Source organism: Notechis scutatus, chromosome 1 (assembly GCF_049901735.1).
Source record: "Notechis scutatus isolate UNSWTSFEM ecotype Mainland chromosome 1, rNotScu1.2, whole genome shotgun sequence".
Taxonomy (NCBI): domain Eukaryota; kingdom Metazoa; phylum Chordata; class Lepidosauria; order Squamata; family Elapidae; genus Notechis; species Notechis scutatus.
The window spans coordinates 272,098,999-272,123,565 of NC_142009.1; the positions used below are offsets into that span (position 1 = coordinate 272,098,999).

General features: G+C 42.6%; 1 protein-coding gene and 1 long non-coding RNA gene across 10 annotated transcripts in view; one reads left to right on the top strand and one right to left on the bottom strand.

The window, feature by feature from the left end:
* ACTN1 (actinin alpha 1) overlaps positions 1–11,845 on the bottom strand; it is a 119,796-nt gene extending 107,951 nt beyond the window's left edge. For 5 of the 7 annotated variants that reach the window (XM_026671130.2, XM_087951592.1, XM_087951591.1 and 2 more), the window contains exon 1: positions 11,383–11,696. In XM_026671130.2, the coding sequence (XP_026526915.1) occupies positions 11,383–11,487 (105 nt within the window). In that variant the 5' untranslated portion in view covers positions 11,488–11,696. Of the gene's footprint in view, positions 1–11,382 lie in introns of all 7 variants that reach the window. The other 2 variants (XM_026671127.2, XM_087951588.1) reach the window with 2 other exon arrangements.
* A 12,554-nt stretch (positions 11,846–24,399) lies between these two features.
* Positions 24,400–24,567, top strand: part of LOC148133377 (uncharacterized) — a 42,324-nt gene continuing 42,156 nt past the window's right edge. Inside the window, exon 1 of one of the 3 annotated variants that reach the window (XR_015746704.1) lies at positions 24,400–24,529. This is a non-coding gene — a long non-coding RNA (uncharacterized LOC148133377). The remainder of the gene's footprint in view (positions 24,530–24,567) is intronic. The other 2 variants (XR_015746706.1, XR_015746705.1) reach the window with 2 other exon arrangements.

Here is a 24,567-nt window from a genome sequence, read left to right on the forward strand (position 1 = left end):
TTTTTAATGTTTTTGGTAGATATTAAAAACATAGTAAACAACACTGCCGAGGGACTGACAATTGTGGCATTATAAACAATTAATAAATTGATTAATAAAATGATCCAGTTAGAAAAAGTCATATACAGATATAAGAAACCGCAAAATCCCAGTAGACATCATTTAAATCATACAAGAATGTCAAGTAATTAGATTTATATCTGAAATATCTGAATGAAGAAATTTATAGAATTAATGACAGAGAATGCCACTTGATTTTGCTACAAAACCATACTGGGTCAAACTAGATGGTCTATTATTAACAATTATTATTAACAATAATAGATGGGTCTATTATTATAAACAATTATGCTATATCTGCTTTAACTGACTTATGTAATTGTCCAAGTAAATTATTTCTTCTACTTATATGAACCCTTCAAGATAGACCAGATCAGGAAACATTCTAAAAATGACTACTGGAATTCTAGTGTTATATAACTTGTAAAAACATAAACTTGAAAGTTTGAAAAAGTTTCCCTTCACCCACTCATATACAGGTAGTCCTTGACTTATGACCACAATTGAGCCCAACATTTCTGTGGCTATGAGGCATTTGTTAAGTGAGTTTTGCCCCACTTTATTTTTCTTGCCACAGTTTAAGTGAGTCACTGCACTTGTTAAATTAATAACATGGTTGTTAAGTAAATCTGGCTTCCCCCATTGACTTTGCTTGTCAGAAGGCTGCAAAAAGGGATCGTATGACTCCAGGACACTGCAACCATCATAAATATGAATCAGTTGCCAAGCATATGAATTTTGATCACATGACCATGGGGATACTGTAATAGTTGTAAGTGTGAAAAACGGTCATAAGTCAATTGTTTCAGTGATGTTGTAACTTTAAATGGTCACTAAACAAACTATTATTGTAAGTTAAGGATTACCTACACCAAACAGAATCAAGGAAGGATTATCTTGAGTTTCTTTCTTATCCCTTCTTTGAAGGTGACATTCACTGAATGGTTCTTGAATTCTGTATTCAAGGTTATCTTCTTACTATACAACCTAGGAACCATACAACTTACAAACACCAAACCCAGCAAGGGGAAACTAAGCATTGCTACAAGCTTATACAAAGGGCATAAAGATACATGCATTTCCTTAGCAAAACAAAAACAGAAAATAGGTATTCTTGAAGCTAGAGTTCCTGCAAAATCAGTATTTCTTAAGTCACAAATCTAGCCAGAATCTACAGTCAGAGATTATTAAACTTAACGGAACTTCCATTAGACACAGAATGCGGCAAGTTAGTAGGTGGAGCCAAGTAGAAATGTGGCAGGAATGTGTACATCATCCTTACTTTAAGCAGAAATGAGATGCCATCCCTGTCTATTATGAGAAGGTTACACAGATGTAGAAGTCCCTTATCCTATCTGTCCTTCCAAAACCGCAGAAACAAGTGAAATACAACATCCTTATTTTAAGACAATAAGTAGAAGACCTATCAATTATGAAACCATATATTCTTTGCCTCCTCTTTACAATATATGTGTTGTGTATGCATTCCTTTTACTCCTTCCTTTAAAAAACATTATAGATAGTCCTCGTCTTACAACAGTTCATTTGGGGACCATTCAAAGTTACAACAACACTGAAAAAGGTGACTTATCACCATTTTTCACACATGACCATTGCGGCATCCCCACGAAAAATCATAAATGTGACTTTTCATTTATGAAAAATCATAAATGTGACAAGAAAAGTCATAAATGTGAGTCAGTTGTCAAGCATCCAAATATAAATATGTTTTATATGATTTATATTTGGATGCTTGACAACTGACTCACACTGCAGCGTCCCAGGATCATGGGATCCCCTTTTGTGGCCTTCTGACAAGCAAAGCCAATGGGGAAACCAGATTCACTTAACAACAGTTTGACTAATTTAACAACTGCAGTGATTCAGTTAATATATGGGACAAGAAAAATCGTAAAATGGGGCAAAAGCTCACTTAACAAATGTCTCACTTAGCAACAGAAATTTTGGGCTCAATCATAAGTCGAGGACTACCTGTAACAACATATTCTGAATTTTATGCTGGCCTGTGAGAGTAAAAATGTTTTTCTTTAAAATCATTAATACAAAAACTGGTGGGTACAATATATATTTATATGTAAGCTGATCCACAAGGGACTTGCAGAAGCACAGAATTAGCATTAACTGTTTTGAACTAATGGATTTCCTTCTGCTCAGACTAATGTAACCACTTCATACATTTCTTAAGGGACCCACACAGTCAAGAATATGCAAGCTGGTGTCAAGGACAACTTGGGAGTTGCATATATTACCTCAATGAAAAGGGCTAATTATTTTTGTTGTATGGATTACATTACCCATGTTTAGCCAATATGAATAAATGAATTTATCTTCTTCCGAACCTCACAGCACAACAGACAGCAATTACCCTATTAAAACCCTGCAAGGGATATTTTAGCATCGTGGCGGCGTCTAATATGTTAAACGACAACCCTCAGAATTCCTACCCAGCACAAATTTACCTGTGGGAAATATGAGAGTTGTAATATTCCAGCACACTGGGCAGGAAACTTTGCTGTTTACTCTAATAAGATCAAGCAGCTCAGCTCAGAAACATGCAAAATATTTTGGAATTTAAAAAGAAAAGCACATTAATCCCATAAAACAAGCCTCCTATAAGAAACAGAAGGCTGTACAAAAGTCAAAAACAGGCCTGTTTATCATTTCCCCTTCTTTCCTTTACATTTTAATAAGACAAGCTTTTTAAAGATTACAGTTCCTCATCGCTCAAAAAAAATCATACTTTTCCAGGAACTCAACTTGAACAACCTCTTGAAAGCTTATAGATCTCCCATATCCAGTATCCTACATAATGCTAGGCTGCCCTTTTCTTATAACTATGGGAGGGGGGCAGGGAGGGGGGGAGGAGCTTGTTTTTCAGAGAATAAAATAAAATTTGATTAGCTTCTGTCTGCATATTCTGGGAACAGGAAGCAAACAATTACCCTGTTTCTCCAACAATACGGCCTCCCCCAATAGGAAGTCCCAGCATGTTTAATAGGCATGAAATGAAATTAAGCCCCTCCCCCCCAAATTAAGGCCTATATTAAAACATGCGAAATGGGGGGGAATGGTGGGGGGGCTTGCCGTTAGGAAGTACTTTTGTTGCACACCCGGATATGATGCTGCCTGCGTTGACCCCGATACAAAGTGCCCCACCAACGCCGAGGTCAACATCCAAGCTGTCGCCGCCCGCCCGTCTGAAGATGCCGGGGGGGGGGGAATTAAGTCACCCCCGAAAAGACGGCCTAGGCATTTTTTCGGGGCTCAAAAAAAAAAAAAAGACCCGGCCTTATTATATGAGAAACACGGTAACTTAATAATCCCGTAGGTGGGAAGCCATAAATGAAGGATTGTTTGCATGCTGAAAAACCAAGGATTCCAAAATTATGTCCCAATCTGATGAAACTCAAAGCTATGGGATGTCTCAGGATATACGGATAAATTAAATCTCTGGAGTGCTGAACAAATCGTGAATTGAATGACAGGCAGACTCTATTCATAGGGCAGGGTTTTTGCCTCTCGTCCTCAAACTGATTGACACACTTATTATATGCCTATATTCTGTCTCACCCAGAAGCACAAGCTGGCATGCATGTTCTCCTTTCTACAACTCTCTATTGTGATGCAGGAAGCTTAGGTTGAAAGATAACAAGCAGCCGATCCAAGCAGAAACATGTGAAGTTAGGTTTCCACCATTTTAATCTTCTCACTTGGCTTTTTCAATCCCCAATTTGTAGAGTAAAGGAGACAGAGCAGGGCAGACCTGTGGTAAGGGAAAAGACAAAGCTCATTCCTAATTCTGCCAAGGCATGCAGTTTCGTCAACAGAAGGGCTTAATTGATTCCACCCAGTGTAGTCAGAGGCAACCAGTTTGCTTGCTATAAAATAATATTCCTCAGATGTGAAGGAGTGACATTTTCAGTTATAACTTACAACTGCATAATAACAATAAACGTTTCTGAAAGAGTACTTGTGTTTACTTCATCCTGCTCAGTCTGTAAGGGAGATCGCACTGTAAATAGTTTAGAACAGGGGTCTCCGGCCTTGGCAACTTTAAGACTTGTGGACTGCAACTCCCAGAAGTCCACAGGTCTTAAAAGTTGCCAAGGCCGAAGACCCCTACTTTAGAAACAAGGCAGGTGTGACTAAAGTTAGGTTTATATTTGGAGGCAGAGTCTTTCCATATTCTGCTGATCCTTATGCCAATTCAGTACCAGTTACGAATTTACTTGCTGCACTTTAACCAATAATTTACTTTAATGCATACTTTGGTTTTGCTGCTTTTATTATACTATTTTCATTCTATCACAATGCAAAATATTAATTTTCTTCCCTTTGGTTAACTGCCTTTAGAAGCATCTACTGAAACATATAAAGCCATTTAAAAATAAAGGTTGAGATGAGAAATGCACTTGAAAATATAACATAGTGCTTAACAACCATTTGTTTAGTGACAACGGCACTGAAAAAAAGTAACTTATGGCCATTTTTCATACTTACCACCATTGCTGCATCTTCATGGTCACATGATCAAAATTTGGGTGCTTGGCAACTAACATATATTTATGACAATTGCACTGTCCTGGGGTTATCACCATAACCTTCCCTGCTGGCTTCCAACAAACAAAGGCAATGGGAGAAGCAAGATTTGCTTAACATCCACATGACTCATTTAACAACTGCAGTGATTCACTTAACAACCGTGGCAAAAATAAAATAAAACGAGGCACAACTCAGCAACTGCCTTGCTTAGCAACAGAAATGTTCGGGTCCTACAGTATACTACAAATTGGCTTGTTTAATTCTGCCTTAATTTTATGGGGACAGCAATACAGAACAGCACAAAGTTTCAAATCTCTCTACTCAAGAAGAATTCACAAGGTGAGTTTGGGCCAGTCGCTGCCTATCTCACTCACCTCACAAGTCTGTGGTTGGGATAAATTAGGAGAGGCCTTACATCACCTTGAGCTTTCAAAGAAATAGTGCAATACAGATTCAAGAAGTAAACTAGAATAGTCTTAATTTCTAATTGAAGGCATTTTATATGCAAGGCCTATGTTCACATTATACCATTGACCATGCCTATCTCACTCACCTCACAAGTCTGTGGTTGGGATAAATTAGGAGAGGCCTTACATCACCTTGAGCTTTCAAAGAAATAGTGCAATACAGATTCAAGAAGTAAACTAGAATAGTCTTAATTTCTAATTGAAGGCATTTTATATGCAAGGCCTATGTTCACATAGGCCACTGACCATCATGGTGGTTAGTTATGAAGTTTAGCAGAGTTGTGCTTTGGTTATATTCTCTCATTAGGAGCTGTGCCCACATAGACCTACTTTTATTTTATTTTATTTTATTTATTTATTTTTGTCAATTGCTTACAAGATAACATGTATAAGTATAAACATAGTTATGAATACATGGATACATATAAATAAAAGAAATAAAAGAAACAATAGGACAGGGACGGTAGGCACATTGGTGTACCTATGCACGCCCCCTACAGACCTCTTAGGAAAGGGGTGAGGTCAATAGTAGAAAGTCTAAGGTTAAAGTTTTTGGGGTTTGGGGAAGAAACCACAGAGTCAGGTAGAGTATTCCAGACATTGACCACTCTGTTGCTGAAGTCGTATTTCCTGCAATCAAGTTTGGTGCGATTAACCTTGAGTATCTATTGTTTGCTCTTGTATTGTTGTGGTTGAAGCTGAAGTATTCATTGACAGGTAGGACATTGCAAGGTATGATTTTATATACTTATACTTAGATCGGACCGAAGGCAACGTAGTTCTAGGTTTTCTAGGTCTAGAATTTCGAGTCTGGTGGCATAAGGTATTCTGCAATGAGTAGAGGAGTGGAAAACTCTTCTTGTGAAATATTTCTGGACTTTCTCAACTGTGTTAATATCAGATACGCAATGAGGGTTCCAGACTGATAAGCTGTATTCGAGTATTGGTCTAGCAAATGTTTTGTATGCTCTAGTTAGTAGTGTAATATTACCAGAGAAAAAGCTACGTAAGATTAACAACTCTTAATGCCTTTTTGGCTATGTAGTTACAGTGGGCTCTAGCACTTAGGTCATTAGAGATGAGTACTCCAAGATCCTTGACAGAGTTTGGATCGTCAACAAGGTCTTGACTATTCAGCCTGTATTTTATTTTCTGAAATTAATCTTTAAAGAAAAAAAAAAGAGTTGGGTTTATAAAGGGGCTAGAAAATCCAAATATATCATTATACAATTCACTGCTCAAATTGTGGCAGCGATTGACTGAATATGCCTAACGTTGACTGGCTGTAGGTATCAATTAATTCACATCTAATATGCATGCACACATGTGCGTGCACACAAGCTGTTGTCAAGTTGCTTACAGACACTCTTCCTTTCCTCTTAATGACTCCAAATGAGAAATTGTGCTTCTTTGTTTACCTACATACTAGGAGCTCTCTATAAATAAAGCATGATGTGAACATTGCTATGCGGTAAAAAGTATTTGTGTGATATTGACTCCCTTGTATTTTACAAGGCCTATCAAGTTTTCCTGGGCATCATAGGTGATAAGACTACTTGTGTGTTTCTCTTGTTCCCTTTCCTTCGCTCACTGACAATATCTTCTGCTCTCAGTGAGGATTGACATTGGGAAGGCTGCCTTCCTTTCTAGTAATCAAAGGCTATCTTACCTAAAGCTTTTAAGAGGTCTCTGAGCATGTGGGAATCTATTTGTCTGCAATATTTCAAAGTAACTATGTCTTCCCCCTGGATTGGTACTTGGTTTCAGAATATATTTGGAGACTGACTCCTTCATGCGCTTGTTTTCCTTGGGGGGGGGAGCTAATAAGAGGTGATTTGGGTAAGGACCAAAGCGCATGGGATCTGAGAGGCTTTACCACACTCATAGCTTGTCTTCAGTGGCCGTGTTGAGGGAGGGAGGGAATTGGTGTTGGTAGAGATTGAGGAAACAGATGTTGCTGGAAGCCAGCATGACAGCAAGAACAGGCAGCCAGACTGAGATGATGTTGAAAGTGTAAATTGGGCTTGGAACCCAGCCCGGTTTTTCCCCCTCTGCTTTTCCCCCCTCCCAGTCCTTCTGCACTGCTACCTGCCTGACCAACTAGGAAGGGGCCAATCACATCAGAAAGATTTTCCGGGATGATGACCTGGAGCAAGGATTTTAATGTAAGTGCTGGAGAAATTGGGCAAAGGCTTAGGATACCCCAAAGGGTGACCTGTGTTCCTTTTAGCATGAGTTTGTGCTCTTAGAATGACCAATATGGAGATATGACTGAGTTAATGGCTGACTGGATTGTACAGATACAGCCAAAGGATCGTAGCTGAAAGCAGATAAAAGAAATCTATATTCCACTAAAGAACAATAAAGATCACTTAGGACAGAATACTTATTACTACACCTAGACCTTCAAAATTAGTGCAGCGATTCAAATGTACAAAAATCAGATCTGCTCCCAAACATTTATCTTCTTTGACTCCTTCCTAATCGTACCATTCCCCTCATTTTTTCCTCACGTACCTACCTAGGGCTGTTACTTAGGCTGTTCACTCTCTTCTTACATCTTTCTCCACTATTTCTATTCTATGTTAATCAGCTGCTATCTCAAAGTCACCATATAAAGATCAGTACAAGATCATAAGGAGCTGTTCCTCTCCCCTCTCTGCAAAAATGGTTAGATCTCCAATGCATGGCTGAAGTTTTTGAGAGGAGGGTGAGATTTACAGAGAACTTCTGTATAGTAACACAATAGCACTTAGAGTTATATACCACTTTACAGCCCCCAACAATATAGTATAGTAGAAGTATAGCATAAATTAATATATATATTAAATTAATATATATTAGCATAGCATAGCATAAGGGAGCTTTGATGCTCTCTGAGCCAGCTTGTTTTCTTGCAGACATTTTATTACCCAAGCTAGGTAACATCATCAGTGCTGATAGACTAGCACCAAGAACCCCTCATATCAACCGTGAGCTATAAACATTCTCTTTTATTAATAGTATAGTTCTAGACATTAGAAGTGCATATAAGTTATTTGAATCATTTAGGGCAGGGATTTCAAACTCAAGGCCTGTGGGCCGGATCTGGCCCACAAGGTGCTTAGATCTGGCCCACATGGCCGCCCTAGAAAGGACCAGCCTGCAATGCCTCTGCCAGCAAAAACTGAGTTTGGGAGGGCCACGTGCAGCCCCCTCCCGAGCTCCGTTTTGGCTGACAGAGGGTTGCAGAAGGCCATCACAACGGAAAACGGAGCTCAGGAGCCCATTTTCTCTGACAGAGCATTCGGACCGTCACAGGCACCCCTGACACGAGTGACATCAAGCTGGCCACGCCCACCCTGCCACGCCCCCCACTGTCAAACACAACCCTGATGCGGCCCTCAATGAAATTGAGTTTGATACCCCTGATTTAGGGAAATACTTCAAATGTTAGGAAAAGACAGAAACATAAATTTACGTAAATTTCTATCATCAGTTTTCCAAAATAATTCCAAAAAGTTTGCCACACAAGATAATTCTGAGCATTTCTTTTCACATGTAGGACCACAGACCTCTTCTAGTTACTTGTGCAATATTTTTCAATATATAAGTTTATTCCCCCATTAAGAGTGATGAATGAAGATCTGTCACCTTAGAAACTCCTCTGTTTTAACCTTGTCTCTATTTTTAAAGAGTTTTTTAAATAACTTTGAAAAATTATTATTAAATACCAAGGGTATTTTTTAAAAAATCCATTTGGAAGAGTGTTATCTATTAAACAAAACAAAATTATATATGTGACAATGAAAGACAAATTATTTTTCTTATGGGAACATGATAGAATTTCTCATTTTACTATAGTTTACTAATTGATACACAAAAAATATGACTGCTAGATAACTGTTTGGATCTGCAGCTGAACATTCGTGCTACATGGATAAGAAATTAAATTCTCTTCGTTGTCCTTTTAAACTCTTGCATTACAAACCCTTTTCACCATAAATATTGTGTTCTTAGGGATTTATTCCTCTGCTTTCCTTGTGTCTGTGGAGCCTTGTCAAGCTAGGAGGCAGATCCAATTGAAGAGAGTTTTTACTTATGTTGGCTTCCACTGAAAACACATCATTGAAAGTTATCTCTCCTCCCTTTTACCATTAGACAAGGGGAATAAAAGGCTATTCTTTAATTACTATGTTTTTGAAGCAGGACTTTCCCCCCTCTGTTCAGAGCTCCTTGTAATGAAAGCTTTCTTTTAAAATAGTGGTATAAGGTATTCCTTTCATTTCCAGGCCGCTGCCCACCTCCCCACCCAAGTTCTCTCATATGACAAAAGGGGTACAAAACTCAAGTCTTGACAGAAAAAAGACTGACCTCCATGTGCCACATGGCTAGGAGGAAACTTTGTCAGATCTCTCCCTTTTCTAATTGCACTTCACAAATGACTAAAAGGGAAGTGTTTAAGAGCTTAGGATTCCAGAGTGAGCTAATACAGGATGCATTTGGTTATTGGGGATGGGGGGGGGAGGAGAGGTGGAAAAGGAGAAAGCAGCCTCCTAATCTCCCTCCCTCCCTCGCTGCCTCCTTAAATTTAAAAATGGGACGAATGTTACCATTTTTGGACATGAGTTTTGCACAAGCCCGGCCCTAAACCGCACTATTCAAAACTGATCCCGCTGGTGAAGGGCTATCTCTGGGGCAAGGGGGAGCACCCATCTCGCCAAACCGGGGCCATGTCATCCATCAGCCCTTGGCATCCTTGCTCACGAGGATGTACCCAGGTGGGTTCCCCCCCCTCTGCAAGACCTAGAGATCAAATTCCTAAGGGGGCCTCCAGAAGAGCTGTATTCCCAGGGGTTTTAAGGCGGGGTGGGGAGTGGGGGGGGCGAAGTGACTGACTAACAAACTCTACTTTCGCTTTATCTCCTTCTGCCTTTACATCGATCTCTTTAAATCGCCTACTACGGTATTATTGGGGGGCGGGGGGGTGGGGAGAAGTATTGCCATTTGAAGGACACTTTGTGACCACGACACGCGTTAGTTGCGCCCTTTCCTCGCTTCTGTGTGCAAACAGCCCAGCCTCCAAACGACAGCGTTGAACGGCAGCCACTTCCCTCTTCCAACAGCCCTCCGGGAAGGGGCTTTTGTCGGTTGCCTTGCGAAACGCCGGAGGGGCCAGCAGAGCCTGCCAGGCAAGTCTGCCGACGTTAAGCAAGGGAAACATCTGTTGCTTCAGTAGAAAGGAAAAGCAACTTCAGAGCTACCGCTGGCGACGGGCCGGCAAAGGCTTCCACTGACCTTCTCTCTCTCTCTCTCTCTCTCTCTCCCCCCCCCCCCGATTTCCTGATAGATCGAATTATTTCAGCAACATCTCCCCCCACGGCACCCCGCCTCCCCTTCGCACGTCACCTCCGCTCCGTTCTCCAGCAAGCCTCATGCTTTTTTTTTTTTTTTTTTGCCTTTAGGAACAGAAGGCGATTTTTAAAAACACAAAATATTGGGGGGATAAAAAAGAGATGGGGGAGATTGTGCAAGAGCTAATCTCGCTTTACTCCTCAAAATAATGGTCGCCGCTTATTGCAGCGAGTCAAGCCTCCTAACTTCAGCCGAGGCTCTGCGATTACCTTTCTCTTTCCACCCACCCCCACCTCACCCGGCAGAAACAAGGTGGGGGTGGGGGTGGAAATCGGTGATTATCATTAGCACACTCTCCCACGCCTGGCCTCACCTTCGGAGGGGTAAGGAGGGCGGGGGTGGTGGAGGGAAGAGAGCAGATCTCCCGGGGTTACAAGTATTCCTCAAGTGGAATCACCCCCACCCACCCCGCTTCTCGTCCCCTTCACCAGAAATCGGGAGAGGAGTAAAACAAAACAAGAAGAACGCTACGCTTTGCAAAACGTGGATTTGCAAGGCGAGGGTCCACGCCAGGACGTTCGGGGCTTCCTCCGGGCAACCTGCACACACCAGCAGCCGCGTCCACAAGGCTCCGTGGGAAAAGGCGGGCAGAGGGGAAAGAGAAAGAGACGGCCGGGGAACATGTGCGCCCGCCCGCCCGCTCCGGAATCTCGCTCGCACGGTTCCCAAACCCACGTTGTTCGGGAAAAAGAGTTCTCCACAGGAGTCTCGGGCAAGGCGTCTTCCCACCCCACCACCGCCACCGCCACCGCCCCGCCCGAAAGCAAAATAATAATAATAATAATAATAATAATAATAATAATAATAATAATAATAATAATAATAATAATAATAATAATAATAATGATGATGATGATAATAATGATGATAATAATAATGATAATAATAATAGGTTTACCTTTCTCTGCTGCTTCTCCCATGCTGGATCCAAGAGGAGATCCCTGTCCCAGTCGTCCTCCGGCTGCATATAGTCATTGGTCTGCTGGGAGTCATAGTGATCCATCCCGGCGTGGCTGGCTGTCCTTTGCTCCGCGCTTGCTTCTGAAGCTGCTGTCGCCGGCGCGGCTTCTTCTCCCGCCCTTCCTTCCTCCTCTTCGGCGCTGCTTAGGCTCGCAAGCTCCCTGCCGAGGCACAGTTACCACACAGCAGCAGCACCAGCGAGACCAAGAGCGAAGAAGGCAGATCCCTCAACTCAGACCGCAAGCTAAGCTTTGCACGCCCCGAGCTGGGGTGGGGGGGAGGCGGGGCGGGCGGGGGGAAGAGCAGGAGACAGCACTCGGCCCTGCCTCCTGAGGGACCTCATTGGCTAAACAGTTGCCCAAAGTTCACTTTCGAGGGCCACCGGGACCCCCCCTCCCATTGCATCTCTCGAGTGTCAATCGCAACTTGCGGGAGCTCCTATAGGTTGTTTTGAGAGAGCGCCCCCCGTGGCCTTCCCCTTATAAGACATGTTGACGTCTGAAGTATTTCATCTGTTCAAGTGAGAAGGAAGGGCAATTTTTCCCTTCCCTTCCCGTCTAGGTGCTCCTCGGAGTTGTAGGTCGGCTGGCTGGACGGATGCTTTTGAGCGAGATCCGTGGTCTTCGCTCAAAAAACGCGAGGGGATTTGTAGGGAAGCGATGGGTTTATTTCTCTCCTCCTTACTCTTGCACTAAGCAGAGAGGATCGACGCTTTCAAGGCATCCCGAAAGTTTAATGTCCAACATACAAGGTGGGGAGGGAAAACAACAACAACAACAACAAAAACACCACGAGGTTCTTCTTCGGTTCAAACGCTTTTTGATTCAGCCCTATTTCTGCGTGCGCTTGGTTGAGAGGCAGAGATATGAATCTGGTTCCTCCCATTTCTAAGGAGAGTTCTAGAAATATAAATAAACCTGTGAATTAAGGGAGGAGCGCCGATTAGAACCTTTGATGATATTTGCACTGAAGTACTCTAGCAAAAACTAGCAGAGTAAATGTTTAAGCCAAAGAGTAAACCTTATAAATTGGGCAATCAAACCCACTCCTTAAGCAAATCCAAAAGTTATGACCAGGTTGAAACTTCGTATGTGAGCGAAAGGAAAGTGTTAAATGCAGAAGGTTAAATACAGTGTTAAATACAGAATAATTTCAACTGTATTTAGTTAACTTTAGTTTTAGTCCGAGCCATATCTTTTTGTTTGGTCATATACACTTTTGAAGAGTAATCCAACTATAAAAACAGAGAAAATTGTGCGACTATGCTGTAATAAAACAACAGTTTTTTTAAAGGATTGTATCAACACTTTCAAAATACTTTTTCTTCCTTTAAAGCAGGGGTGGGCAAACCACGGCCCGGGGCCACATCCGGCCCGTTGGTCTGTCCAATGCGGCCCGCCCTGAAAAAAATAACTGCCATTGGTCTGTCCAATCTGGCCCGCCCCTGAAAAAAAATCGCTGGGTGTGGCGTATTGCCCTGTGTCGCGGCCCCCAAAGCTGCAAAACAGTGCGGAGCGATCTAGGGGTAGGAAAGAAAAGAAATTTGCAAAGGCCTCGGCTGGGAGTTCGAAATCACTTTCGAGTGCGACCTCTCTGAAGGTGAGTCCCCACCGATCCCCTTTTTTTCCGGGGCTTCCAGGCTTAAACTTTGCAAAGGCAAAGCTTGCAGGCTGGAGCGTCTTCCCGCCGAGGAGCGGAAAGGTTCCACCCGGGCGGGCGGGCGGGCTGCTTGGAGCCACCTAAAGCTAGGCCGCTGCTGGTGGAGCCTTGCCCTGCCTTGGTGCCCGCTTCCCGGCTCGGCGGTCCTGCTCAGGCGGCACTTTAAAAGCCTGCTCCCAGCACCCGAGCAACTTCCCAGCAACTTTCGGCTTCCTTTTAACTCGCGGGCGCTCGTGCCTGGCCCCAAGCCGCGCGGGCGGAGGGGAAGCCTGGCGGGCGGGCGGGCGGACTGCTTGGAGGCTCCGGGCTTCCCTCCGCCAGGCATGAGCGCCTGCGAGAGTTAAAGGAAGCCAAAGTTGCTGGGAAGTTGCTTGGAGCTCGGGGCTTCCAGGCTTAAACTTTGCAAAGGCAAAGTTTGCAGGCTGGAGTGTCTTCCCGCCGAGGAGCAGGAAGGGTTCCGCCCGGCGGGCGGGCGGGCTGCTTAAACTTTGCTCGGGCGGCACTTTAAAAGCCTGCTCCCAGCACCCGAGCAACTTCCCAGCAACTTTCGGCTTCCTTTTAACTCGCGGGCACTCACGCCTGGCCCCGAGCCGCGCGGCAGAGGGAAGCCTGGCGGGCGGGTGAGCTGCTTGGAGGAGGCGACCGGCGGTGCTCCGGCAGCAGCAACAGGCAGTTTCGCCCGGGCTCCGCTCAGGTGTCTGGCTGGGGCTGTGAGGAGTTGCTACCGCCAGCGCAGCTCCGTGCGGCTCCAGTCCGCGTTGCCTTGGGAAGGAAAAGGCAAAACCAGGAGCCGCTGAGCCTGAGCCTCCGGTGCCGCTGCTCCCGTTGCAAAGCACCGCCGCGGCTCTTCCTTTTGCCTTTCCCTTCCCGAGGCAAGCGCGGACTGGAGCCGCGCGAGCTGCGCCGGCGGTAGCAACTCCTGACTCAGGGGGCCTCCGAGGGGAGGGGAAGGAGGAGAAGGGGAAGGGTGGGGGGCGATTCCCAAAAATCTTGTGCTGACCCGGCCCGTCTGTCAAATTTTAAAAGTCAACGCGCCCCGAGCCAAAAAGTTTGCCCACCCCTGCTTTAAAGGAAGTCAATTTTTTCTAAAGATGACCTAACATTTCGCGATGAGTTCCTGATTGTTTTACATCAAGTATTGATAAAGCAAGTACCTTGTTGAATCAGACTCAATCTCTGGCTTAGAGGTTCTGCCTCTCCAAAAGTTATGTTTTCACTTTCATTTTCATCCTTGGCTACTGGTCAGGCTGACTGAAGTGAATAAATTAGTAACATTTGTCAGAGTGTAGATTTTCTACTTCAGGAACAGCCAGCTACAACCAAGCCCTGAAAATTGCTTTGTTCTTTATTTCCAACATCTTGGACATCTGTTGGCTGGATTTAGGTGACATGGACATATCAGTCATCACCTCTCTCACTCCACAGACTAATCTTCATGCATCAGCAACACACAACATGGGAAGACTATTCTTATCATCCTACCAAATAGCACAAGGGATGTTAGAATTATTTTTTTAAAATGATGTCATGACCAACACCGTTCCACTTCTACTCTCACTTTTTCTGCCATTTCTGCCTCCCCAATCATGGTTGGCAGAAGGCAGAGGAAATATAGATGCTCTTCATGCTAATTTTGGAATAGATAAGGGTTAGCTTACTCTACTGGGACAGTTGATTGTGTGACGAGGCTGACTAGGAAAGCAGATATGACTCAGTAAAGCATATTGTGGCAAATGGTGCTGCTGGACATTCTTATTTAGCATAACTAATGCTGACCAAAGGATCTATAGCCCATTCAAATGAGTACTTTAAACAAATTGATAACATCATCTAAGGACTAAATTCCACAAGGACTTCCTTTGGACCTATCTTTCAGTTTGTTTGTCCAGCTTTTTAAGTGACCCCCAATCAGTTGTGCTGTTGCTAAAGTGTCCTTGTTTCTATCTCTCTGTATCATTGTTTCTCACAATATGACTTCTTTACCCCAGCTAGAAAAAACAGCATACTTACAATCTGTATTGCTCACTTTGCTATTGGATTTTAATGATTACAAAAGGAGTAGTGGTAAGAGATCTCCTACACAGGGCTGTAACTTGAATAAAGCAGGCTACACTGTTTTTGTTTGGGTGAGATAATTGAGGGAAATAAAAGGAGTTGGGATTTAGAGCATGGGTACATATCCAACGGTTTAACTTGGAAAACTGTCAAAAACCTAAAAATGATTACTAGAAGAACTCGTATTCAGAAAATTACAGGGTGTTCAAGTTTTTTTTACAGGCTTAGGTAATTTGCAAGCATGTCCCTGTGAAGTACAAAGTCAATTCAATCTACATAACATCAGGAAGACCGCAATTATTAAGGCACTCTTCCACATCTTTGTGGTTTTGTAACCCAGTTGTCTACAAAATAGTTTGAAGTCAAGAACCATAATCATATTCACTTAATGCTAGTCCTAAGTCCAGAGAACACACAAAAAAAGATGAGAAGGCCATTAAGGCTAATTTTCTTTCTCTCCAGTTGACAAGCAGAAAGATTCAAAGAGCATAATTCACTGATTGTCTTGCTCCCAAATTATGACCTCTCCTCATTCCTATTGCATACAAAAAGGAAGCACAGTGTATAAACACCCACTCCTCCAGTGTCTTCCTCGTCTTTGCCCAATCTTCTCACATGGATTATATACACTCAGTTTTCAAACTAAAATGCAATATATATACCGTATTTGCCGGCGTATAAGACGACTTTTTTGCCCTAAAAACATGCCTCCAAGTGGGGGGTCGTCTTATACGCCGGTAAATACATTGTCACTCGGTGCAAGAGCGACGGGGCGGAGCTCCGCAACTTGCGAAGCCCCTTCAAGCCCAGCCGAAGTCTCTCTTCCTCCTCCCACCCACCCACCCACCCTCCGCCCGGCTCGGGCGCTTGCGAGGCCAATCTGGAGGTGGGGTGGGGGTGGAGCGGGAGGGTCTCTGGCGGGCCGCCGCCCAGCCAGCCCCGAGCCGCGTAATGGCCCGGGGAGGGGGGAGAAGGTGGTGGGGTGGACTGTGGCGCCCCTCCTTCTGGGCAGCGGGGCGGGGGCGGCAATTTGCTCCTCCGCTTCTCCCTCCCTCTTTGAAAGACCGGGAGGGCTGTGCTTGGGGCGGGGGGTGTTCTCAGGAAGTTCCTGATGGGACCCCGCTGGGCAGGGCCACCCGGCTCCCGAGCTGCTTTCCAGGGTCCCCTTGGGAAGAAAAGGGTCCGTGGGCGGTGGAAGAAGGCGAGCGCCCTCCTCCCGCCCCTGTCCCGTCCCCGTCCCTCCTCTTGTCCCCTCCTCCCCCCCCGCTTAAGAGAGAAAGATCTGCCTCCCTGCACCGAGCTTCCACCCGGCGCCGCGTCTCCCGGCCAGCGCGCTGCGACTTGGGAACCGGCCAAGCGACTTTAAAACCGAGCGGAGGCCAGAGATAGCCGGAATTACCCTCCACACACACACACGCACACACACAGAGAGAGAGAGAGAGAGAGAGAGAGTTGGCAGCTGTCCATCCCCCACCCTTGGAGTCCCGATGGCACGCACGCGGGGGCTGTCACAAAGAAAGGGAGAGGAATTGAGTGCCAGCCTGAGAAAGGCGAAGCTGCCTCTCTAAAGCATTTTGGTGGCTTTGTAAGTTTGGGGGAAAGGGGTTGGGGGTGTCAATCAAGAATTATATCCAGAATACCCCAAGTGTTACAACTTACCGTATTTGCCGGCGTATGAGACGACTTTTTGCCTTGAAAAGCATGCCTCCAAGTGGGGGGTCGTCTTATACTGCGAGTATATAACAAAACTATATTTTGAGTGGAAATGTTGGGGCTCGTCTTATACGCCCAGTCGTCTTATACGCCGGCAAATACGGTATATGTATGGTAATATAAATAGCAGATGGTTGCAAAACCTATTATTTTAAAATGTTATTTTACATCTATTAGTATGCTGCTAAAATGCTTGATTTTTTTTCCTGAAAATTTGTAATTTTTAAATAGTTTGTTTATTAAAGATTTTTTTTCATTAAAAAAACAAATCTAATAAAGAAAAAAGAAAGAGACAAGAAAAAAAAAACATGAAGCGCAAAGAAACTAAAGAAAACTAGAGAGAAACAGCTAAAGAAACTAGAAAACTTTCAACCTTCTTTTCAACAATATTAACAAACCCATAACCTCTGCTCCATCTTAAGTATTCCAGAAACTCCTTCAACCCCTTAATTCTCATATTTTAAAATCATTAAATCCATAAATCATAATTTCACTTTTTTCTTCTTCTAGTAAAAAGTCCATAAAAGGTTTCCAGAATTTTTTAAAAAACACCACTGTTTTCTAAACCCTAACCAAACAGCTCAGTTTTGCCATTTTTCACATTTATCCATAGTGGGAATTTCAGTACTCTCCAATCTTTATGAGTATAATAATCTTGCATCCATTACCATGTACACAATCATGCATCTTTTCTAACTGGATCTTTTCTAACTTAATATTTATAAACTCAACATTTGTAGTTTTATTCTGCACTTTGACTCTCTCCCAGCATCATCTGAATGATTTTCTGTTGGTGTTTCCAGAAATGTGAGAAGTCTTGAACAAATATTCTGCAATTTAGAAGGTATTCTATACTTCCACTCACATCCACAAATGTACTATTTACTGATATGGGGGATTTATGCTTTCTCAGTGTACCACAAATATTAATAGCAATATTATATAGTAGTATCTAGACATCTCGTGACCCATTGGTCATCCTTTCAGAGATATTTCCTTACCAATGCCTTCAACTATGACAGAACTTTATTTATTTTATTTTATTTATTTGATTTGTCAATCGCTTACAAGGTAATAGATATAAGTATAAACATGAGTAAGAATACAGGAAATAGGTACGAATAAATGGGGACAATAAGACAGGGACGGTAGGCACGATGGTGCACTTATGCATGCCCCTTATTCTTACTTCTAATGCACTGTTTTCAATGGAAAAGTTGAGATGCATTCAGAGATGCATCTGTCTTGAAATAGCCCTGGTTGGACTATGTAGCATCAAACATTACCACAGGAAATATTTTGTAACATTTTTGTTATGTCAAAAACTGTTTTATGGTAATGTTTATGTCATAAAATATAACAATTGCCAAATTTCAATTCCTTGGAAGTCATGGGACCCAGATTTTGGATATGTTCTGTATGTTAGTCCATTTGAATTACTTTGGTGCAAAAATTATTTATTTTGTCCAGTTAAAAGTTAAGGAAAGGAATATTTTAATAATATACGGATGTAAGTGTTCATCTGTGGTCTGTGAAGAAACAGATTCAACTTTATCCTCAACTAAGGAAACTTGTGGGTTGACCTTGACCTAGCCGATGTCAGAGTTTCTTGGTAAGCCACCTAAAGTTCCTCAGTAAAAGTAAGGCATGCATCTGAGAAAGAAATTAAAATGGCAATGTTTTTATTGATGTTGATCATTTTAAAAATAGATTTTCATTGTTTTATTAAATAACATTACCAATAATATACCTACAATAATATAACTACTTACCTACAGGTAGTCCTTGACTTACAACCATTTTAATGACTGTTCAACATTACAACAGCACTGAAAAAAGTGATTTTTGATCATTTTTCACACTTATGACCACTGCAGCATCCCCATGGTCATATGATCAAAATTCGGGTGTGTGGCAGTTAGGATCTACTTACGATGGTTGCACTGTCCTGGGCCACATGATCACCATTATAACATTCCCAACTGGCTTCAGATAAGCAAAGTCAATAGGGGAAACCAGATTCACTTAATGACCATATGATTCACTTAACAACTGCAGTGATTTGCTTGACAACTATGGCAAAAAAATCACAAAACAAGGCACAACTCAGTTAACAACTACCTTGTTTAGCAACAGAAATTTTGGGCTTAATTACGGTCGTTAAGTTGAGGACTACTATATATAGAAGAGAAAGAAATTTACGTGGGAGAAAAAGAAAATGTGATCTGTATTATTGCTGAGACAGTTGAGGGCAAAATGGAAGTTGTTCAGGCTGTAAGATGTATTTTTATCATTAATAATCTGGCCACAGAAATATCCATTCATTATGGACTTTGATATTAAATGAGTGGATAACCTATCTTCATTAGCAGGGAATAATCTCTCAGCATAATAATCTTGTTAGAATTAACTGGATGGAATCTTAATAAAATGTTAGAGTGGTAATTAATAATTTTTGCTTTAGCTGTTAGCTTTTCAGAGTAAGAATGCTGTCCTGTCATATTCATTTTTCAATTCTGTTCTTATGAGCATTTAAGCAAATGTCATTGAACAATGACACTTTTTTACATATGCAAGCAGATCCTACACATGTGAGCAGTGAAATAATAACCCTTAGATTCAATGGAACATCCCTAAGTAAGTTTGCATAAAACTGCAACCTGAGTATATTTATGATCAAAATATTCATGTATTACATCTGCATGCTGTCAAATCAGATGGGCTCATGGCATTTTACAATAAAAGTCAAATGAATAATAAGATGATCTGCAACCAAGCCCCTCCCCCACCAAGTCAAGAAATCATTCCACATACATAAAGGGGAGGGCTGGAGTTTCACAACTACAATCTTGTTTTCTTTGACAGTTCTACCCCACGGATGTCACCGCCTGACTTTAGGTAGGACTGCAAGGCTGCTGGTTGCTAGTTTCAGAAAAAAATAATATCGGTAAGCATTTTGAAAAGTTGCATGTCCCCAATGCCAGATATTACATAAGTCCAATGCACAAAAATCATTGATATATTTGGTATGTACCCTGTTTCTCCAACAATACGGCCTCCACCAATAGGAAGTCCCAGCATGTTTTATAGGCATGAAATGAAATTAAGCCCCTCCCCCAAATTAAGGCCTATATTAAAACATGCGAAATGGGGGTGAAATGGTGGGGGTCTTGCCGTTAGGAAGTACTTTTATTGCACACCCAGATATGGTGCTGCCTGTGTTGACCCCGATACTAAGTGCCTCACCAACGCCGAGGTCAACATCCAAGCCGTCGCCGCCCGCCTGCCCAAAGATGCAAGGGGGAATTAAGTCACCCCAAAAGACAGCCTAGCCATTTTTGGGGCTCAAAAAAATAAGACCCGCCTTATTATATGAGAAACACGGTAGTTTCTTTAGTTATCATCAGAGGAATGCTATGGTGCTTTATTCTTAATTTTGAATGATTGTTTCATTTCAATAAAAACCTCACATTTCATCACCATAAATTAAGCAATTAAACATGTTACAAGTGCTCCTGTCCTCAACAGCTGTGAGACATGCATGTAACCAAGACATTTCTCCCACGTTCAGATAGCAGCAGATAGACAGCTAAGGAGAGCTGACAAAAGAGTCACGTGGCTGAAACAAAATCCAAATATTCCAATGCATTGGCCAGAGCAGATAATATCCCAACAGGCAAAATATATGAAAACTTCTTCTCATGATAGCTTTTAAGTAGATTTGATTATCTATGACACTTCTACCTGAAGGAACAATAAGCAAAATATTGCACTAATGCAGAGAGCAAAATAATGGGTTCTAAACTTTCATTTAGCCGAAATAATAGATTCTAAACTGCATTTAGCTGAAATAATAGATTCTAAACTGCATTTAGCTAAGAAATTGAACTAATTAATGTCTCTCCGTGCCTTTAAATATATATTGGCTCGGAAGTTGTTGTAGAAGATGTTTGCCATTTTCTGGTGAAAATAAATGTATACATTTCTTCCCAGGGATGAGAACAATAAAAAATCCACTTCTACCAGTTTGTAGAACGCCACAATCACCCAAGATGAATGACTGAACTGTTAGTAGCTTGTAACATCATAGCCCATATCCAAAGCAGTTTTGCAATTTTACACTGTTTTCCCCTTTAAAAAAAAAGTTGTTGTGGGAGTAGGTGGAATGTAATTTTGGAAGCAGATGAAAGAATAAGTGACAATTGAAATCAATCAAAGGAAGTCTGTCATTAAACTTCCAAGGCTGAGCATGCCAGCTAATCAGTATGATACTGTTGCTTGCTGTTGTCATATGAAGAACCTTAAAAATAATATAGCTTTTAGAACAAAGTGGGAAGGAAATGTATCCCTTAATGCATGCTGTAGGAACCAGAGATAGAAGGTGTAGCTAGTGAAAAAGCATCATTGTAGCACTGTAATGAGGACTTGAAATACACAAAGCTATTTTTTTTCAAGGTGGATGTAATACATTCTACCAGCTTCTCATGGGCTCCTGCAGTTCAGACATGGTGAACTTACTCCCTCTGGGCAGTGGGACACCCTCCCATTTTTACAGATTTCAAAGGCTCTCACATTACCAAAATCAGTAGCATCTCTGTGGAAGTTTTGGTGGTGTTATTTTTTTATGTTATCTGATAGTTTATTCAGTATAGATGCATCATGTTACTATAAGCACTAAATAAAATTCCCTTTAAAAAAGGATGCCACTAAGCAGGGGTGTCAAACTGGTGGCCCATGGGCCAGATGCATCACCTGCGGGCCACGCCCATCCCCGCGAAGTGAAAAAACATTGCAAAACATCATGCGATGTGACACCGCGAGATTGACACCCATGCACTATAGCATTACACTAGTGACATCACTTCAGTATTTTTGTTGTTGTAAGGCTAGTTGCTGTATTTGTTATTATCGGTAGTTTGGTCTACTTTAGTCTTAGTCCCATTTTTTCACTCTGAACTTTTTGTTAGTAGAACTTGCAGATCATTTGTATTGTTAGCAGTTGATGCCATCAGCATAGTGTCGGTCAGTGGTGGCTAACCTTTTCAGGCTTCTGTGCCAAAAATTGTGCGCATGCTTGCACTTGCATGCCAGGACCCAAAAGGCAATGCATGCAGCCCTGTGCATGCACCTGCAATCCCCCCCCCACCGCCCCCTTAGCTGCACTGTGCCTCCCAGCTGATTTTCAGCCCATTTGAGGCCTTTTTGGGCCTGCCAGAGGCTTGAGGACCTCTGCAGGCTTTGAAGGCCAAAAAATGGGCCCGTTTCGCCACTTCAGGTATTTCTGGAAATACAGGAAGTGATTAAACGGGCCTATTTTTTGGCCTGCAAAGCCTGCAGAGGCATGCCTCTAGCCTCTGGCAGGCTGGAAAAGGCCCAAAAATCAGCTGGGAGGTGTGCGCATGCGCAGTGAGGTAAGTTTGCCTGGGCCTGGCGTGCCTGCACAAATGGCTCTGTGTGCCACCTGTGGCACGCATGCCAAAGGTTCGCCGTCATGGGTGTAGGTTGATGTTTCTTCTTCCAACTTAAAAAACACATCTTCCAACACAGTTTTTTTTTCCAATATTTATTCCACATATAATTGACAAAGTAAGGGGAGAATGTACAATCTTGTCTAGCTCCTTTCCCAACTTGGAGGTTGTCCTTTTTGCCATTTTCTGTCTACAGTTTCCTGACGTGTATAGGTGGTCTTTGATACCACTTGTTCAACAACCATTAAAATTTGAGACTGGGATGAATGAGTGGTAGTTACAACCAGTTCTCAGAGATCTGGCTATTGCAGTACCCTTGCAATCACATGATCGCAAGCCAGGCGCTCAGCAACTGGCCCTGATTTCCAACTGCCACAGTGATCATGATTCAAGCAAAATCATTGTGGAAACCAGCAGGAAGCTTCCAGAAATCATAATCACCTTAGGTGCTCATTTAACAATGGCAACCAGAGATTGCCAGAATGCTGTCGCTAAGCCATGAAGTCACGTGACATTACATTTTACAACCACATTGATTAGCAATGGGAATTCCAGACCAGGTTACCATTGTTAAGTGACAATTACCTGTATACCTTTCACATGAGTTGCTCTGGAAGTTATTTTTTTAAGCCCATTCTACAGCTCGACATGGTTGACACAATTGAAAGTGTTTTTCTAATAATCAGCAAAACACACACTTTCTTTTAGAGACTTTTTTTTTAGCTTTCTCAATTATCCAGCATACATCAGCAAAAATTTCTAATTTGCTCAGCTCTTTCTGAACCCATGCTCATCCAGCATCTCCCTGGCATGCCAAGGTGCACGAAACACTGTTACCTCCCCACTGAAGTGTAACCTATTCATCTACTTGCATTTGCACGCCTTCAGACATGGCAGGACATGGGGCAAGAACCAGAACGTACTCCATCCCATGGAACTTGGGTTTTGAACTGGCAACTCTCTGGTTAACAGTCCAGTGTCTTAACTCTGCTAGGCCACCCCGTTTCTGCCATTGAAATAACTAAGCAGAAATAAGACCACTGCTATAACCAATCTGTAAAAAAAATGATAAAAGTTTTCTCTGTTCCAGTTTTAACTGAGAATAAAGCCAAGAGTTCTGCTAATAGGATCTGTTTATTTTTGAAGGATGTAGACGTTATTCTTATTTTGATGGATAGGTACCAATGCATTCAGACCTGTGAATATATGGGCAAATTGTTTAAAAGTTTAAAACTCTTCTGACCAATGAAAGAACGTCCTTGAGGAAAAGTAGGACTTAATGAAAGTTGCTATCAACTTGAAAAGAAACAGCAGTGAGACTTCTGCTGAAAAATATTCCTGTTGGACTTTGCTCTTTAGATAATCATTGGCCTGGCTCTAATTTAAATGTTTTAGTAAGGTATTCCAAGTAATTGATAGCTGGTTAAAAAGTTGCAGGGTTGTTGCTTTAGAAATTAAGATGGTTATATTTCTTATACTACAGGATTATAGATTTTGGAGAACAGTGGAGAGTCTGGGTCCCCAAACTTCACCTTTTTTGATGCAGGGAAAACGTTTGAGGTGACATAAACTGGATTTATTTCCCAAGAAGAAACAGTGGTGAAGGATGCACCACCTTAACCTATCTCCACCCACATGTGAATAAGGAGGCTGATTGTGTGTGTGTGTGGGGGGGGAACCTTGTCCGGACAGGAAAGCACCTACAAAACCCATCTCTGTCCCTCAGCGCTCCTGACTGAGCCCAGCCTTGTCCCTGGAAAACCCTGGCTCTCGGAGCAAGGGAATCAGAATCGAACTGGAAGGGACCTTGGAGGTCTTCTAGTCCAGCCCCCTGCTCAAGCAGGAGGATCTATACCATTTCAGACAAGTGACTGTCCAGTCTCTTCTTAAAAATCTCTGGTAAGAAGGACCCACAACGTCTGAAGGCAAGCTCTTCCACCGGTTAATGGTCCTGTTAGGAAGTTTTCCTCAATTCCAGATTGCTTCTCTCCTTGATTAGTTTCCATCCATTGTTTTCCTGTCCTGAACCCTCCTGCCCGCTTCCAACAGGACTGCCCCGCGTCCCGGGAATGGCTGTTTGTCCACCTCGGGAGGAGTTTAAGGATTGCGATTCCTATAGTTGCTGCTGATGGCAGGGCGGCAGAGATTGGGGCTCTGCAAAGAGGCTCAAGACAGCCATAACCTTCTAAGGTAAGGCTGGCTCTTTCCACCCGAACTCCCCACAGCGC